The 16,890-nt window shown below is 46.0% G+C and overlaps 1 protein-coding gene across 1 annotated transcript; it reads right to left on the reverse strand.

Annotated features, from left to right (window-relative positions):
- Nucleotides 1-258: 258 nt before the first annotated feature.
- On the reverse strand, nt 259-16,681 carry LOC108673232 (vacuolar protein sorting-associated protein 54). The gene is made up of 21 exons (XM_018161023.2): nt 16,423-16,681; nt 15,823-15,986; nt 15,408-15,535; nt 14,832-14,909; nt 14,350-14,488; nt 10,573-10,835; nt 10,184-10,326; nt 9,064-9,255; nt 8,033-8,159; nt 7,754-7,793; nt 7,629-7,672; nt 7,163-7,254; nt 5,953-6,072; nt 4,989-5,127; nt 4,540-4,669; nt 3,650-4,185; nt 3,042-3,241; nt 2,206-2,380; nt 1,860-2,051; nt 1,284-1,381; nt 259-885 (listed from the first exon to the last, which is right to left on the reverse strand). The coding sequence occupies exons 1-21, from the start codon at nt 16,587-16,589 to the stop codon at nt 771-773; spliced, it is 3,282 nt and encodes a 1,093-aa protein (XP_018016512.2). The 5' UTR covers nt 16,590-16,681; the 3' UTR covers nt 259-770.
- Nucleotides 16,682-16,890: the final 209 nt, after the last annotated feature.

Genomic DNA, 16,890 nt, shown 5'->3' on the forward strand with positions numbered 1-16,890 from the left:
TGATCTAATTGAAAATATTGAATACTTGCTTTTGCCGGTAAAATTTCAAATGTAGAATAAATTGTTTCTCATTTTATTTCCATCTTACATTGTAGAGAATTATCATTAGTTCGTATGACTTCGCTGGCCAATCGTATGAAGATGATCTATAAAAACCCAAGAAATGACAACGGTTTTGTTGTCATTTCTTCACAATCATAATACGAGTGACCAGGTATAAGGAGAGTCGGGGGATGGAGGCTAAGTAAACGGCTTGAAATTCTTTAGCAATTCAATCAATTCAATCCATATTCCTGAATAACAATAAAGCTCTATAAATACAACAAAAATCTTGCACATATGTCATTATGTATATAAACATTATTTTCGTAGCTGCTTTGTACATTGACTCAAACGCCTTGAGATATTTTTTAATTACTGCATTATTGAAGGAGGCGCCGGTGGCCATTAAAGAGTGCCATTAAATACGCCAGTGGCTTTTCATGCAACAGTTCCAAGGAGACCTAAGGCAAGAGGCGTCATCAGTTGCGTCTGCGCCATGGAGGCCTAAGGCGCCACGCGTCATGAGCTGTGCCATGGAGACCTAAGGCGCCACGCGTCAAGAGCTACGTCTGCGCCATGGAGACCTAAGGCGCCACGCGTCAAGAGCTGCGCCTGCGCCATGGAGACCTAAGGCGCCACGCGTCAAGAGCTGTGCCTGCGCCAAAGAGACCTAAGGCGCCACGCGTCATGAGCTGCGCCTGCGCCATGGAGACCTAAGGCGCCACGCGTCATGAGCTGCGCCTGCGCCACAGCTCCCTGGAGAACTGCTCTTGCGTCACGTCCAGGTCGACCCTGAGACTCGCCAGGTGGTTGAAGTAAAACGTCAGCTCGCTGGTGACAACCCTGCGTGGGGGGGCAAGAGGTAGGTTAAGGGGGTGAACAAGATGAACGTATGTAGGGTGAAAAAATGAATGTATGCAGAGTGAACAAAATTTCACATCTCATTATACAACTAGAGACAAGACTGCAAGATGACAGTCAAGCTATTATATAATTCTAAGGCCATAGCATCAGAACTCATAATGCGCGTAGCGGTCGATTTCTCGTTTGTGTTCGGTGGGTTTAGCTTGAAAAGCCGTTGTGATTAGCTGACGGAGTTAGGAACTCGTAACATTTTTGCCTGCATGTAGTCTATTGAAGTAACATTGCTCAACTGAAGTACTTTTTCACGAGCATCTAACAGGTCCATCGCTCAGAATTATATCCATACTTAGGGATATACGTGTCCCTGCGACACCAACCAGCTCTGAGGCCCAACAGGCTGCACCCCCAGCAGCAGTAGGCGCGACCTCATCGCCTCCTGCACGGCCTCCGTCAGGCGGGCGAAGATCCTGCACACCTGAGGGTGAGAGAAAAAAGCTGTCATAGCAACTCTACACTGTGCCACTACACCTACTGCCACTACGCCAACTGTGGACGACAGAATCCCGGACGACTCATCTCACGACAGAATCCCGGACGACGCACCTCACGACAGAATCCCGAACGACTCACATCACGACAGAATCCCGGACGACTCACCTCACGACAGAATCCCGGACGACTCATCTCACGACAGAATCCCGGACGACTCACCTCACGACAGAATCCCGGACGACTCGCATCACGACAGAATCCCGGACGACTCACCTCACGACAGAATCCCGGACGACTCATAGCACGACAGAATCACGTAATCAGGATTTTAACTTCACAATTTTGATGTGTATTTTTATTGATATTATGCAATTTTTTGATATGTGATAACTAGCCACGGCGTCAGCCAGCAGGCAAGATTATCACTCAGCGTGTCAAGTCATCAGGCAGAATGAGCCCACCTGGCGGTGGGTGAGGACGGTTGCTAGCGCCTGATGCAGGCGGGTCAGCACCCTGAGGAGGGAGGTGATGGAGGGGGAGGGTACGGGAGAGCGGGCCACCCACTCCTCCAGGCAGCGTCCCGCTTGGGGGGCGGCGACCCCAACAATCTTGTCCTCAATGGCGGCGCAGTGCTCTCCTAATTCCCTCTCCAGCTGCGGAAGGGGAGGTTATGAGCAACAATGGCTGACAGGGCGAAATATTATTATTCTAATTTTACGAACTGGTACGTTACACACATCTTGTTAGTACACAGGAGCTACATGACGGTTGAATGAAGATGGTAGAATGGTGCCCTCAATAGCTGACCTGCGCGATGGTCTTGGTCGCCGTGGCGGGCTTGACGGCGCAGCGCAGGAAGCGCCGCAGAACGTGCGGCAGGAGGGCGCGCAGGAGCCGCAGACTGCGGTGCGCCAGGGCGAGGTGACGCGTGGTGACGGTGCGCAGGCCTCCGCTGCACACTGCACCGGCCTCCAGCAGCAGCCTGCGCACCGACAACATCAGTGAACCGGCAACATCAATGCACCGACAACATCAGTGAACCGACAACATCAGTGCACCGACAACATCAGTGCACCGACAACATCAGTGCACCGACAACATCAGTGCACCGACATCAGTGAACCGACAACATCAGTACACCGACAACATCAGTACAACGACATCCAAACAAAATTTCGGCAACATTCAGAAGCTACAGAGGGCCACAGTCGCCACGAGGCCTGTGACAGACGCACTATTAATCGCCCTGTCAGACGTCAGTCGGCCAACTGTGTTAAGCCGATACATAGAAACCATTTTTTAGAGCCACGATAACGAATGTCACTTTAACCCTTGACAGGCGGCATAATTTTACAACGTTATAATCTTCCAGAGTGTAGGTTAATTTATACCATTTATGCTGTATATTTCACAGTAAGTATAAAGTAACACACAGTGATACTTAACATAAATTCACAGTACAGTAGTTATATTTTACTACAATTCTAGAAGGAAGATTAATTAGGGAAGTAAGTTATTTCAGATCTAGGAGAGAAGACTTAATTGAAGACATTCATTATTCGGGTAGAATGACGGTAGATGAATTAGCTGCAGATTCTAGTACCTGCATGGATAATTTTAGTACCTGCTGTAGATTCTATTACCTGCAGGTCTCGCAGTTGTACCGCCGCAGCAGGTCAGCCAGGTTGCTGAGCAGGTTGGGGGCGGCCTGGTTGATGGTAGCGGCGCACTCAGCGTATTCAACCACGAGTCTGACCACCACCACACCCACAGCCACCACCAGGTACTCCTCCCCCTCCACCACCAGCGCCTCCCCCACAATACTCGTTGCGGTGGTGCTCGACTGGAAGGAAATATGAATATCATCATCACACCTCAAGACCTAGAGATCCCCCCAGGTACCAAGTACCCAGAGTTCGCTTAAAAACACACACCCAAGTCATGCTGCAAGCACCACCTACCTACAGCAACCAAGCGCCGTCTACCAGCGACACCGAGAAATGAACAGAGCTCACCAAAGCTCGAACCCACGACTAGCTCCTCTCATATCGGTGCCGCCATCACTGTGCATGCATGGAGTGCTTGCTGAGAGCGTGTGCAACAAAATCACATACTAGACCTGACAGCAACACAGAGACCTCATCACGGGTCACAATGAAGAGCACCTTGATAAGGGTCACATAAAAGAGCACCTTGATAACAAGTCACAATGAATAATCGCATTTTAATGACGGGCCATAGAGCATAGTACCTTGGTAACAGTTCTGGGGGCGAGACTGCTGTCGCTGTCGTCCCCCAGCGTGAAGTTGTCACCCGCTGACTCGTGTTCCTTGCGTTCGACGTCACCCAACTCAGGGGGAGATTGGAGATTCTTGTTCTGGTCGCTAATTGAAGATAAATCTGACATGTTTAAGTAAGGAGGTTTTCTTCTAAGTTCTTTATCATGTGGTATATGTAAGGCTTCTGGATCTTGCGGTAGTCGTAAGGCTTCTTGACCGTAAGCGGCTTCTTTACTTTCTGTGTCTAAACTTTTCTGAATTTCCTGTGATAATCGATCGTTGGAGTCAGACAGAGGGATATTATAGGGAGGGTTTGCGAGGTTTGTTTGAGGATTAAATGAAGTAAGCGTAGGGTTACTAGAATTATCCAGATGGTCACACGATGAAATAGCAGGGTTACAGGAGTTGTCCAGATGGTTAGACGTATTGATGGTTGGGTTGCTGGAGGCGGCCGGATGGTCAAGGCAGGAATGGTTGTTGGTGGCAGCTGTGGCGTCAACCGGAAGATCTGCAAGTGACAGCCACATTATTATCCGTACATTAATAATATTAACTTGCCTGGTAGCTGCAACATGGTTACCAGCATGGTAGCTGCGACATGGTTACTGGCATGGTAGCTGCGGCATGGTTACTGGCATGGCAGCTTCACGCAACTCACCAGCTGTGAAGAGCAACAGCTGCTGCGCACGCAACTCACCAGCTGTGAAGAGCAACAGCTGCTGCGCACGCAACTCACCAGCTGCTGCACGCAACTCACAAGCTGCTGCACGCAACTCACCAGCTGCTGCATGCAACTCACCAGCTGCTGCACGCAACTCACCAGCTGCTGCACGCAACTCACCAGCTGCTGCACGCAACTCACCAGCTGTGAAGAGCACCAGCTGCTGCTGCAATGCAGGCGGTGCACGCACCACCTGCCACGTCTCCGTGCTGAGGCTCGCACGCAGCAAGGCTTCGCGGTCTGCGTGGAAGCTTTGCACGAACGCCACGCACTGCACGAACAATTTTTCAATTATTTCCGTTACCTATGGCTTTTAAAAGAAAAGACTCACTTTTTCAAACAACATATTTACTTTTTCTTAACAAAATACACACATTATTTTAAACTCAATACAGAGCTCCTTTATTAGGCATAATAGGGGGCAAAGTTGCTAACTCGTTCGCAACATCGGTGAGAAAGAACCAATATTCTGCGTTAAAAATTTCGAGTTACATCGTCCATAGGTATTTTTCTTAGTATTTCCATACACGCAGCACACGCACGCAGCACACACGCATCGCACACACGCATCACACACACGCAGCACGCACGTGTCCCTGCAGCGCCATGCTGAGCGCCGTGCTGCTCCTGCCGCAGAGCTGCGTCGTGCTGCTGCAGAAGTCCTCCGTGATGCTGCAGAGCTGCTGCAGCTGCTGCACGGTCGCCCGCGCCAGCCCTGCGTCCCGGGACCTGCAGCAGCGTTACTTTAGAGCAAGTAATGTAGCGTTACTTTAGAGCAAGTAATGCAGCGTTACTTTAGTGCAAGTAATGAAGCGTTACTTTAGTGCCACTAATGCAGCGTTACTTTAGAGCAAGTAATGCAGCGTTACTTTAGAGCAAGTAACGCAGCGTTACTTTAGTGTCACTAATGCAGCGTTACTTTAGAGCAAGTAATGCAGCGTTACTTTAGAGCAAGTAATGCAGCGTTACTTTAGAGCAAGTAATGCAGCGTTACTTTGCTACATGGGGCCTATACTTGCAGCGTGCAAGTATCGACCCCATATCAAGGTAGAAGTGATGTATGGTAGTTATGACTTATGACCTGGTAGTTGCCAGTGTGGTACCATACCAAGACGAGAGCGTGAGAACGACTGTTGTAGTTTGGACGTTTACATGAAAACCGCCGACATAAAGAGACCTCTTGTTCCCGAGCATAATAAGGTACAGGAGGCTCGAGCATCTGGGTCGAGTAGAGCAGTCTCTGTGATGATCATGGCTCAGTCCTATCTAAACCCTAACCCTACCTCTTGTCAGTCGGCAAGCGTCGGTACAACCCTGTTAACCCTTTCTCTTGTCAGACGGCAAGGATTTTCCTGCTCCTACAAGACTTAAATTGAAACAAGCTACCAGTATTGTTCCATACTTTATCATTTATTCAGGGATGAAAGTCACGGACTGAAATTAAATTAACGTTCAATGTTAAAAAAAGTATCAATGTACAAAAATAAATGAAAGAACAAATAACCAGCATTATACATATAAGTAATTCTGCGTTACTTTAGTGCGAGACATCACCTGGCATGCAGCAGCTTGCCACATCTGTCGTGCGCGAAGTCCGCCGCTGTGGCGCGGGCGTCTGCGAGGCCACGTAGTGCGCGGTCGCACCACTCGCTAGCCACACCGCCACACGAGGCCCTGTCACACGCCACACAATATTGTGACAGGAGTATTTTGTGTGCACAATATGGAGATATAAATTATATTGTGTGGGCACAATACCACATTTAGATAGAGCATTGAGTTTATTGAAATTTTGTTCATTTCGTTTTAAAATAGAATAGTCTTCCAACTTTAATACATCCCGGCTGTAAAACTTGTTCCACCTTCAGGGCGAGTATTCTGAATTGGCGCCTTGCGATTAGTGAATAAAAAAGTTTTTTAATAAAAGATTATCTGATTATCTGTTATTGAGGTTTATAGTAGGAAAACTAACTATTTATTATTCTTTGCCCTACTTTGGTAGCTCATCTGAAACAATGTCCCGAAAATTGTATTTTTAGAATATTTCCGGATGTTCATTTGCATGTCCTGTTGGGAAATAATTTCAACATTGTTTCCTTCTTCGAATGTAAGAACGTTGCTTCTGTCAGGATGTAGTTTTACCCGGTTTATGAGTACAGTTGTGCGCGATGCGCATCAGCGTACGTCGGAATTACGTCGCGTTACTTCTACATTCTAGTTTCTGAGAACCAAGGGAGGAGATTTCGTTCAAACATGCAACTTTCTAATCCTTCTCACTCTGTTGTGCGTTTTCACTCAGAACAGTGCGACGTGAAGGTGTCTGTGAGAGATTTCAAGATACTTGATGCTGTCTGGTGACGCGGATTTAAGAATCTTGTAATCGTTGCATGCTTTCATACCAAAACCTTGTTTTAATTATAACCTCAAAAACTTTTATCCTTTTGAAGTTGTAATAGATAGGGCTTTATATTGCTTTGTCGTTTTATTGTCACTTAGGTTTTAATCTCTCACGTGTATATTTGAATCTTTACTGTTGATTGTGCTTATATTGTTTAAGGTATTTTTTAACTGATGATGGAGCTCGTCACCAGAATCGTGTTCAATGAACATATAGTGAATTTACTTGGCGGCTTCTTTGCTTTTAAATCCTTGTTGAACTTGCGATTAAGTCAGACTAATAATATACATAGTCACTAACACGTCAAGTCACGTACCATTTGACACGCGCAGGTTACCCGCAGGTTGACAGGCGAAGGTTACTCACATGTGGACGATGGAGGCAGCCTTCACTTCGGACGTGGCCTCCCCCCGGCCTGCGCTGACCTGCACCGCCTGCACCATGACCGCCACCATCGCCTGCATCACAGACAATATGAGTCACTACTTACACAGCCCATTTCAAGCAGTGTTTGAGCAGGGCCGGTGCCGTACATGGCAGGCTAGAAGCAGTGGAGCAGCAGGACAGAGGTGCAGGCTAATTAATAAACACGAAATAAATGAAATCCCTGCTGCAAGCCGGCCGCGCTTGGGCTATAGGATTAAATTCTGCTTCAAACCTACAAGTTTGCGGCCAATACGGCTCTAAACCTGCACTAAATCTGTTCTGTTGCTTCAGTCAGAGCAGACTCCTGCTCTGAATTTTTTATTTTCTGAATAAAATTTTCTGCTCTGAAAATTTTATTTTCTTTTATTTTCTCCTGCTCTGAATTTTTATTAATTTTTAATTTTTCACTGTGGCGCTGCAGGAGGCTGGTGAGGCACCTACACTGAGGCGCTGCAGGAGGCCGGTGAGGCACCTACACTGTGGCGCTGCAGGAGGCCGGTGAGGCACCTACACTGAATCAGCTGGTCCTGCTCAGCACCACAGCAGTCAACACCACAGCAATCAGCTGGTCCTGCTCAGCACCACAGCAGTCAACACCACAGCAATCAGCTTGTCCTGCTCAACACCACAGCAGGCAACACCACAGCAATTAGCTGGTCCTGCTCAGCACCACAGCAGTCAACTGGTCCTGCACCACAGCAGTTAGCACCACAGCAGGCAACACCACAGCAGGCGACATGGAACACTCGTTAATACAACAGAAGGGCGCCCCAATAACACGTGATAAAAAAGTAGCTTGAGACGACGCACCTGCTGCAGGAGGGGCGTGGGGTCATCGAAGGGGCGGTTGAGGTCCTCACTCACGTACTTGACGAAGTCTGCCCTCACCATCTTCTCGATGATACTCACCTGCTCACTCAGCTCTGCACTCACGTTCCTGGGGGAGAGCAAGGGGTTAGGGTGGCTGGGGGGCGGGGCAGAGGGGGTGTTAGAGCGGATGGGAGGGGGGGTTAGAGCGGACGGAGGGGCAGGGCCGAGGTGGTTAGAGCAGCTAGGAGGGCTGCAGAAAATGTAGGTTATTAATAAAAGGTTAGATAACGAGTCACAGATCACACATTAGGAGACAAGTTAGGTTACAGGTCAGGTTACATGTCAGACCGAAGGTTGCGGATAACAGGTCACATGTCAAGTACCACGCAATATGCCACTTCACAAGTCATGTCACGTCACATGTCTTTCACGTCACATGTCATGTCACGTCACATGTCATGTCACGTCACATGTCATGTCACGTCACATGTCATGTCACGTCAAATGTCATGTCACGTCACATGTCATGTCACGTCAAATGTCATGTCACGTCACATGTCATGTCACGTCACGTCACGTGTCATGTCAAGTCACGTCACATGTCATATCACGTTTTACATGTCATGTCACGTCACATGTCATGTTACGTCACATGTCAAGTCACATGTCATGTCACATGTCATGTCACGTCACGTCACATGTCATATCACGTCACGTCACATGTCATATCACGTTTTACATGTCATGTCACGTCACATGTCATGTTACGTCACATGTCAAGTCACATGTCATGTCACATGTCATGTCACGTCACGTCACATGTCATATCACGTCACGTGTCATGTCACGTCACATGTCAAGTCACATGTCATGTCACGTCACGTCACAGGTCATGTCACATGTCATGTCACGTCACATGTCGTGTCACGTCGCATGTCACGTCATATGTCATGTCACATGTCATGTCACGTCACATGTCACGTCATAGGTCATGTCACGTCGCATGTCACGTCATAGGTCATGTCACATACCTAAAGCTGCGGATGGTGGTGAGGTCGCTGGCGATCAACTGTGATGCTGTGGTGATGAGGTCCAGGGCTGTGATGAACTCACGCCTGCCCAGCATCACCTGGATGGTGTTCTGCACCGCACGCACCGCGCTCATCATCTCCAGCTGAGGGTGGTGAATGTCATCATTAGAGATGTAGTGATAAGCTTCATGACTTGAATAGATAAAATTTGGAGGCAAATGGATAAATTTCTCAAGTTGTGAATGCCATTTAAAGTTAGCGGGCAGGTGTTAAGGTACATAGGAATATGGTTCGAAGCGATGTAGAGCGAGCAAAGAATGTGATGTCGTGTTTGCAAGACACGATTCTCACCAGACCGTGGGACCGAGTTTGTTTACATCGTACATCGTTTGAGACATTCAACTTAGCAGAGCTTGATTCAGTTATTTACTGAAGATTCAAGAGTGATGTCTTCCATAGAGCTAATTGTCGAAATTTAAATACATTTACATGTCCTTCGCAACAGCGATTTCCTTCGAGTTATGTGCCATGAATATACTAGTTTAATTTCAAATATATAAGTGTATCATTTTTACCATCATGTACAGCATTTGCCACAGTCAATTCAGAGAGAACTTCTAACAAAAACGGGCATTTTTAACCGGCGCGAGTCACATACGCTACAGAATTTTATTGCCAATTTAACGCAGTAATAGTGAGTTCGTGATACAAGCAAGATGAGTATAGTATTAAAATAAAAGCTAAACTGCCTTCACAAAATAAGGGGAATGCAAGGCAGGACAGGGGTGCAGGACAGGGGTGCAGGACAGGGGTGCAGGACAGGGGTGCAGGACAGGGGTGCAGGACAGGAGTGCAGGACAGGGGTGCAGAATTACAGGCATATTCGAATATGCCTGTTATATGTACTTTGCACAACAGCAGAAACAAGCCTAGACTAAACACAACACTAAAATTTAACTTCCGTATTGCACTGTCCGTGAGGCCTAAAATAATACACTTGAGCAAAACCTCTCCATGGATTTACTAATTACCATTAATCGTTCATTAATAATCCAATAATACCAGATATAATATTAGAGCTATATGAAGATATATTATATTCGAGAGCAGTAATGTATACCGCAGCTGGAGCACAAGACTGTGGTTGGAGCGCAGCTGGTGGAGGTGGTCGCCCAGGTGGCTCATGGACTGGAAGAACGCGCCGCTCTTGAGGGCGATGTGCGCGCTCATGCTGCCCTCCACCGCCTCCAGGTGCTGCAGCAGCTGGGGGCATGATGGGGGTTGAGGGGTCGAGATATATGCACTCTGTTGTGTGCACGGCATGAGGCTTCACATACTTCTTACAGTGTACAGTGTAATGTTATACAGGGTCCTTACAGTGTGCAATGTAATGCTATACACGGTCCTTACAGTGTACAGTGTAACGCTTTACACGGTCCTGACAGTGTACAGTATAATACTATACGCGATCATTACACTGTTCACTGTGATGCTGTAGTGAGTACCCACCTTATCCTGAAGCTGAGTTACAGATCTGCCGTCTGATGCTGACGAGAGGGCAGCGTGAGGGGCACTAGAGGGCCCAGATACTCCTCCCGCGGCAGTGGCAGCCCCTGCCGTGGTTGCTGGGGTGTCTAGTACCCCACCAGGCACCTCGCGCCCCGCGGCGAGGTGGGGGAACACGCTGTAGAAGGTGGCAGGGTCGTCCAGGTTGAAGGAGGAGGAGAAGAACAGCGCAGGAATGTCGGCCAGGGCAGCAGCGCGACCGTGACCTGCGTTATAATGGAGTAATTTATATTTCACACAAAATTTTGTATTCAAAGTCTGCAAGTTTTGATATCAAATTTCGAAATATATTGCATTTGCCTCTGTAGTTAAGATAGCATAACTTTTTCTTTGTGTCAGGACTCAGGAGCAATGGAACATACAGGCTAAGACTTCCAGTCAACCTGTTGCTTTTTTTTCGCCGTAGCCGCATATTATTGTGACATTACAGCTATGAATTTATAACTATTGTGATATTCACAGTAACACATGTGTTGTTATAGCACAACGTTGCAGTAGCCTGCGTTGTAACGGTCATGGTGATGTACAGGGGTTGTACAAAATAAGGAAAACACCTGACATTTTGATATCGTGATTTATTAACATGTTATAAAAAATGAAAACGTGACATATTTTGATGTTTTATTGTTTATTGTTGAGGTTAATTGATATTTTATCCTTGCAGTTATTTTTTGTAAATTTTTGTGTCTATATACCTGTAACCTGTAAGTGGCAAACTTCTATGACTTTCAAAGAGACCAAATTGTTGGTACCCGTAGGGCTGGTGATAGTGCGACAGAAACTTCCCGAAATGCTTGACGTTTCTAGAAGTACTGTCCCAAAAGTAATGACTGCTTTTGAAAGAGAAGTAAAAATGTTCTCAGCAGAGCACATGTCCGGCTGAAAGTCAAAGTTGTCTGAGAGAGACCGTCGGTACCTATATCGAATTGTGAGGGACAATCGAAAGACCGCGGCTGTTAAATTTAGTGCAACCTCAATGGACACCTACAGAACACCTACAGTTTCTATCGGACACCTACAGTTTCTATCGAGACTGTCCGCCGAGAGCTGCACAGATCTGGATTCTATGAAAGAGCTGTAATTAGAAAACCTCTGGTTTCAAATACAAATGCTTCGAAGAGTTTAGAGTGGTGTAAAAACCTCCAGAATTGGTCCCTCGAGCAGTGGAAAAATGTGAATTTCTGTAACGAATCATCGTTTACCTTATTTCCAACCCCTGGCCGAGTTCACGTTTGGAAACAGCCAAAATAGTCATTTAATCCCGACTGCCTCCTCCCAACCGTGAAACATGGCGGGGAATCTGTGATGATCTGGGATTCTATTTCTTGGAACTCCAGCAGACCAATGATTTCTCTTCGTGAAAGAATCAACAGCCGTTACTATTAAGGAATTTTGGAGTGATTAGTGTAGGAATTAGTAGGGATCGCAACTCTATATGTATTAAAGATTCCAGCCAACCGCCAGAGGGCGGGTCTACACGATAGAGCGGGACTATATAAAGAAGAGTCGCTGTAGTGAGAGTTAGTTCGCGCGCAGAGCCAGTCGAGCGCGAAGTTAGTTCAAGCGCAGTCAGTCGAGCGCGGAGGATCTTGCAGCCCGTCGTTTGGAACAGTAAAGTTTAGGAAACCAATTGTGGTGTTCGATTCACGTCGTCAAATTCAGACAACATCCGTTGGTCACGCTGTATATCTCCAAAGGAAAACAACGACGAAGAAACAAGGATTCGACTTAGTGAAATCCGAGGAGCTACGACCAAATATCCGCTGAGATAGAATTTTACTCCGGAATATCCGCATCTACAGAAGTAAGGATTCGACATAGTGAAATCCGAGGAGCTACGACCAAATACCCGCTGAGATAGAATTTTATTCCGGAATAACAGCATCTACAGAAGTAACCAAGACCGCATCCCCCCAAGAACAACGCACACCAGGGAACGCGGACCGAAGAATTTCGATTGCAAATCTTCGCACGACTTTAGCCTTGGAAAACTCGCCGTCCGCTGCGCCGTGGCTCCACCGTCATCCACAAATTCAGGTGATGTAATTCGGGAAATATTTAGAAACTGTCTTATTTTCCGTAGAGACGGGGATCATAGAAATGAAATAACTGGGTAGATATTGGTCGGGATAGGATCCTTCTTTTGAAACAATACTATTTCTGTGTAATCCTGTCTGAGCTTCATATTTTTGTGTGACAGTATTGGACTATATTCCGTGTAAATCGTGTCTTAGCTTCGCCGACTTGCCGATTTGTATTAGCCTAGGTTTCTATAATATAGTAACTATAGAATTTATCTCCATGTGTTGTCATTACCCCTTTGCTAACTAGTTCGCTGTTTTGACATGAGAACCGTAAATCATCGCGCCAGTTACCGCCAATCTGGCCAAAGCAACCTGACCAATTTCTAATTTGTATCAGAGGATAGAAAATCGATGAGTTAACTCAATAAATTTAGGACGAAAAATTGTATTTCAGATTTAATCTCGTGGCAAAGTAGAAGTGATTAAAGATCTCGAAAAGAGGTAAATAATAGTGAGAATTAGGAAGTCTTAGACTTTATAACAAAACTATTCACAAGGCAAACTATTCAGGAGGACCAAGTTCATCCAATTGTTCAAGCACTGTTTCCGGAGGGGAACGCCATCTTTCAAGATGATAATGCCCCGATCCATACACCTGTAATTGTTAAAAAAAGGCACGAAGAACATTTTAATGAAGTTGAGCATCTCATTTGGCCACAACAATCACCAGATCAGAATATTATCGAACATTTATGGTAAATTTTAGAGATGCAAGTCAGAAGTCGCATTCGTCTTTAAAATGCAAGTCCCGCCGCCATCGTCTAATAATAGAGTTGGAAAGAGTTTGAACTGAAGAATGGGTTAAAATTCCTTTAGAAACGATTCAATATTTGTGTGAATCAATACTTCGGAGAATTGAGGCAGTAATTGCCACAAAAGTTGAAGGTACACCATAATAAAATATATTTTGTGTACCGGTATTTCTCAGTAGTTTCCCTTTTTAGCGCATTTTCTCATTTATGGAAAAAATGCCCTATTATGCTCGTCATGTCCGTCCGTCCGTCTGTCTGTCCGTTCGTCACGACTTCGCCTTTTCGTCGACGAGAAAATGCGCTCTCTGTCACTCACTGCAGTGAGTACTGAGTTATATTTTTTGTCTAACCCTTTTATATAAGCGGTACTATAGTTATTGCGACAACACGTGACTACGGCTGTGATCATCTCGCTTCTTGACACAATCCACCTCTACATCCCCCAGCCTCCTCCCTCCCTTCGAGCTACTACACGAAACCTGAGAAGACTATAACCTCTCCTTTGACCCACATCTTCTTTGCATTTAGCGGTTAAAATCCCGGAGCAGCCCCAGCTTCTCTACCTCGTACCATCTACATGGATGATAAGGAGACCACAAGCAGGGATTTTTTCTTCCTGCACCACAGAGACCGCTGAAAACAACAGCCTCCTGGCTGCCCAAACAGTTAGGGTGGGGGGCGATCAATAAGCGAAGACCTCAAATATTAGCATATCTTTGCCTGCCCTCCAGTCACCCAGGGCTCAACCCATCACCTCTTAGAAGGACGGCACAGAAGATATGGAGGGCTATATGGCATCCCTCTCTTGCATGCGTGAATGTAGCGCCACGAACAACAATAATAAAACAAGAAGCATAGGTTACAATATGAGGGTTTTCACGGACCAGCAGGATTGAGAGGATCTGCAGTGAGGGAGCCTGTAGCATGAGGGTCAGAGTGTAGAGGTTCTGCAGGCTTCTGCTGCAGGTTTCTGGAGCGCCTTCGCATGCGTCGGTTATATGATTCCACATGGCGGGGCAACACCTGCAACAATAATGTTAAATATTAACTGGGCAACAAGAATGCGGCAACACGAACGATGCAATATGAATGCGGCAACTTGAACCTAACAACAGGTACGTAGATGATGCCAAAGACATTCTCACAGTACAACAGCCAGTCCATCACAGCAGCGACACATTCGCTGTCACAACACGCTGTTGGGGGCGTGATCATCATGAACAACATGAAATAAAACTATCAAGGAAAGCGCCCACTTGGATAATAAAACATTGCCATTAGCTCCCCAAGCAGCAGACATACCCGTGGCCCAGCTTAGGGATAAACCTGCCACCACTCCTCCCCCAGCAACACAGGGAACACTCACCTGAGGGAGGGCCACGTGCTGGGGTATGCTGCGCAGCTCCACGAACGTCTCTCCCCAAGTCTTAGTGAAGAAATCGCGCTGGAGACATAGAAAACCGCGTCACAATGGCGTGACGGCGTCACAATGGCGTGACGGCGTCACAATGGCATGACGGCGTCACAATGGCATGACGGCGTCACAATGGCATGACGGCGTCACAATGGCATGACGGCGTCACAATGGCATTACACTTCAAAATAACGTCATTAGTGGCAGGCAGATCCTATCAACTCCAATACTGGAAATTAGTCATTTAAATCCACAAATGGCAGGTATAGGTAATATATTGTCCCTTTGAACATAACACTGAACAAAATCTAAAAAAATATAACTCAGTACTCACTGCAGTGAGTGACAGAGAGCGCATTTTCTCGTCGACGAAAACATGAAGTCACGGACGGACAGACGGACGGACATGGCGAGCACCATAGGGCCTTTTTTTCCATAAATGAGAATATGCGCTATCAACATGACATAGGTGAGAACAAAATTAATTTGACGGGCTAAATCCCCAGCATGGGGTTGTGCGGATCTCACCATCATGCCCTTCTTGGGGTCGTGCAGAACAGAGGGCAGGTTCTGCACGGCAGAGTAGATGCCCCAAGCCTCCTCAGTGTGCAGAGCTGTGGTGCTGCCGTGGCCAGAGCTGCAGTGCACCGAACTGCCTGTGTATGACATCAATGGCTTGTCATCGTCATACCGTCAATGGTATGTATGATGCCATCATACCGTCAATAGTATGATAGCGTCAATGGTATGTATGATTAATGCACAATTTAAGTTGAGAGCTGTACAGTCTGTGAGAACTGTAACATAATGCTGAATACATTACCAGTGTTAGAGAGCTGTACAGTCTGTGAGAGCTGTAACATAATGCTGAATACATTACCAGTGTTAGAGAGCTGTACAGCGTGAGACTGTGAGAGTGCTGTAACAATGCTGAATACATTACCAGTGCTAGAGAGCTGTACAGTGTGTGAATGCTGTCTCATGACATGCTGATCGTAGTCACTAGCATTCACTCCCTCAAGGGGCAGGGATGGGCAGACGCCATGCGTGCCATAGAGACACACAAAACTTCCGCCCTCAACTTTGCAGTGATGTTGCCTAAGATGCCTGCACAATAGGTACGTATGTCTAATTAAAGAATCTGATGAAAAGACTGAATTCTGAGAGTATCAAATTTATGCTCAACAATTCAGGAGTCTAAGAACGAGTAATCCCAAACATAGTTTTATTGGAAAAAGCTGAATAACATCTTCATCCAATGCTCTAGTTCAGGCAAACAGTGCCAACTTCTTTCAGGTAAACCTGATAATAACGTAGTTCATAAAATCACAAGGTGTTATATATAAGTGAGATAATGGTTTGCAATAAAGTTCAATATTACTGTACCTACCTATATGAAGTTTTACATATATATGAAGTCTATCAACAGAAAATACCATAGCTTGTAAACTAATTTAAAAATTATTTTTAGCCAAACATGAAGTAAAAATTTTGATGAATCCTGGATGAATCATCTAGGTATATAATCAAGTGCTAAACTCACCGCTTAAAGGATGTATACTGCACAAAGTCTGGCTGGGATGAACAAATTGTGCACTGAAACTGGCTTTGCAGCCTGTCAGTTTCTGCATGATCTTTTAGAGCCAACATTTGTGATTGCTTTAAATTAGCGGAATGGTGAGGCTGACTAGCAGATTGTGATAGAGACATAACTCATCTACAGATATGCATCTCTCTGTCTCAGTCAATTCAACAGATGGAAAATTAAAAAACCAAGTAACAGATCTAAGGACCTAATCATTTGTAAGCCAGATAAGGGCAAGGGCGTTGTATTAGTTGACCGTAATCGTTACAACAGTAGCCTTTCTACTCTCATTACAGACCCTTCCAAATTTATCGAAATTACGGATCCAATTGCTAAAACAATTTTGAAGATTGAGGACAAAATTAATAATTTCCTAAGAAAACTTAAAGATTCTGCTGCACTTTCATCTGAAAATTACTTCAAACT

Source organism: Hyalella azteca, unplaced genomic scaffold, assembly GCF_000764305.2.
Source record: "Hyalella azteca isolate HAZT.00-mixed unplaced genomic scaffold, Hazt_2.0.2 contig14097, whole genome shotgun sequence".
Classification (NCBI taxonomy): domain Eukaryota; kingdom Metazoa; phylum Arthropoda; class Malacostraca; order Amphipoda; family Hyalellidae; genus Hyalella; species Hyalella azteca.

Bases quoted from the DNA above. Each gene is read 5' to 3' on its own strand.
- LOC108673232 (XM_018161023.2), bottom strand. From the start codon at position 16,589: ATGTCTCTATCACAATCTGCTAGTCAGCCTCACCATTCCGCTAATTTA. The intron at 15,987-16,422 runs GTGAGTTTAGCA...CCTATTGTGCAG, and splicing joins CAGTATACATCCTTTAAGCG to GCATCTTAGGCAACATCACT. The intron at 14,910-15,407 runs GTGAGATCCGCA...CTATGTCTCCAG, and splicing joins ACCCCAAGAAGGGCATGATG to CGCGATTTCTTCACTAAGAC.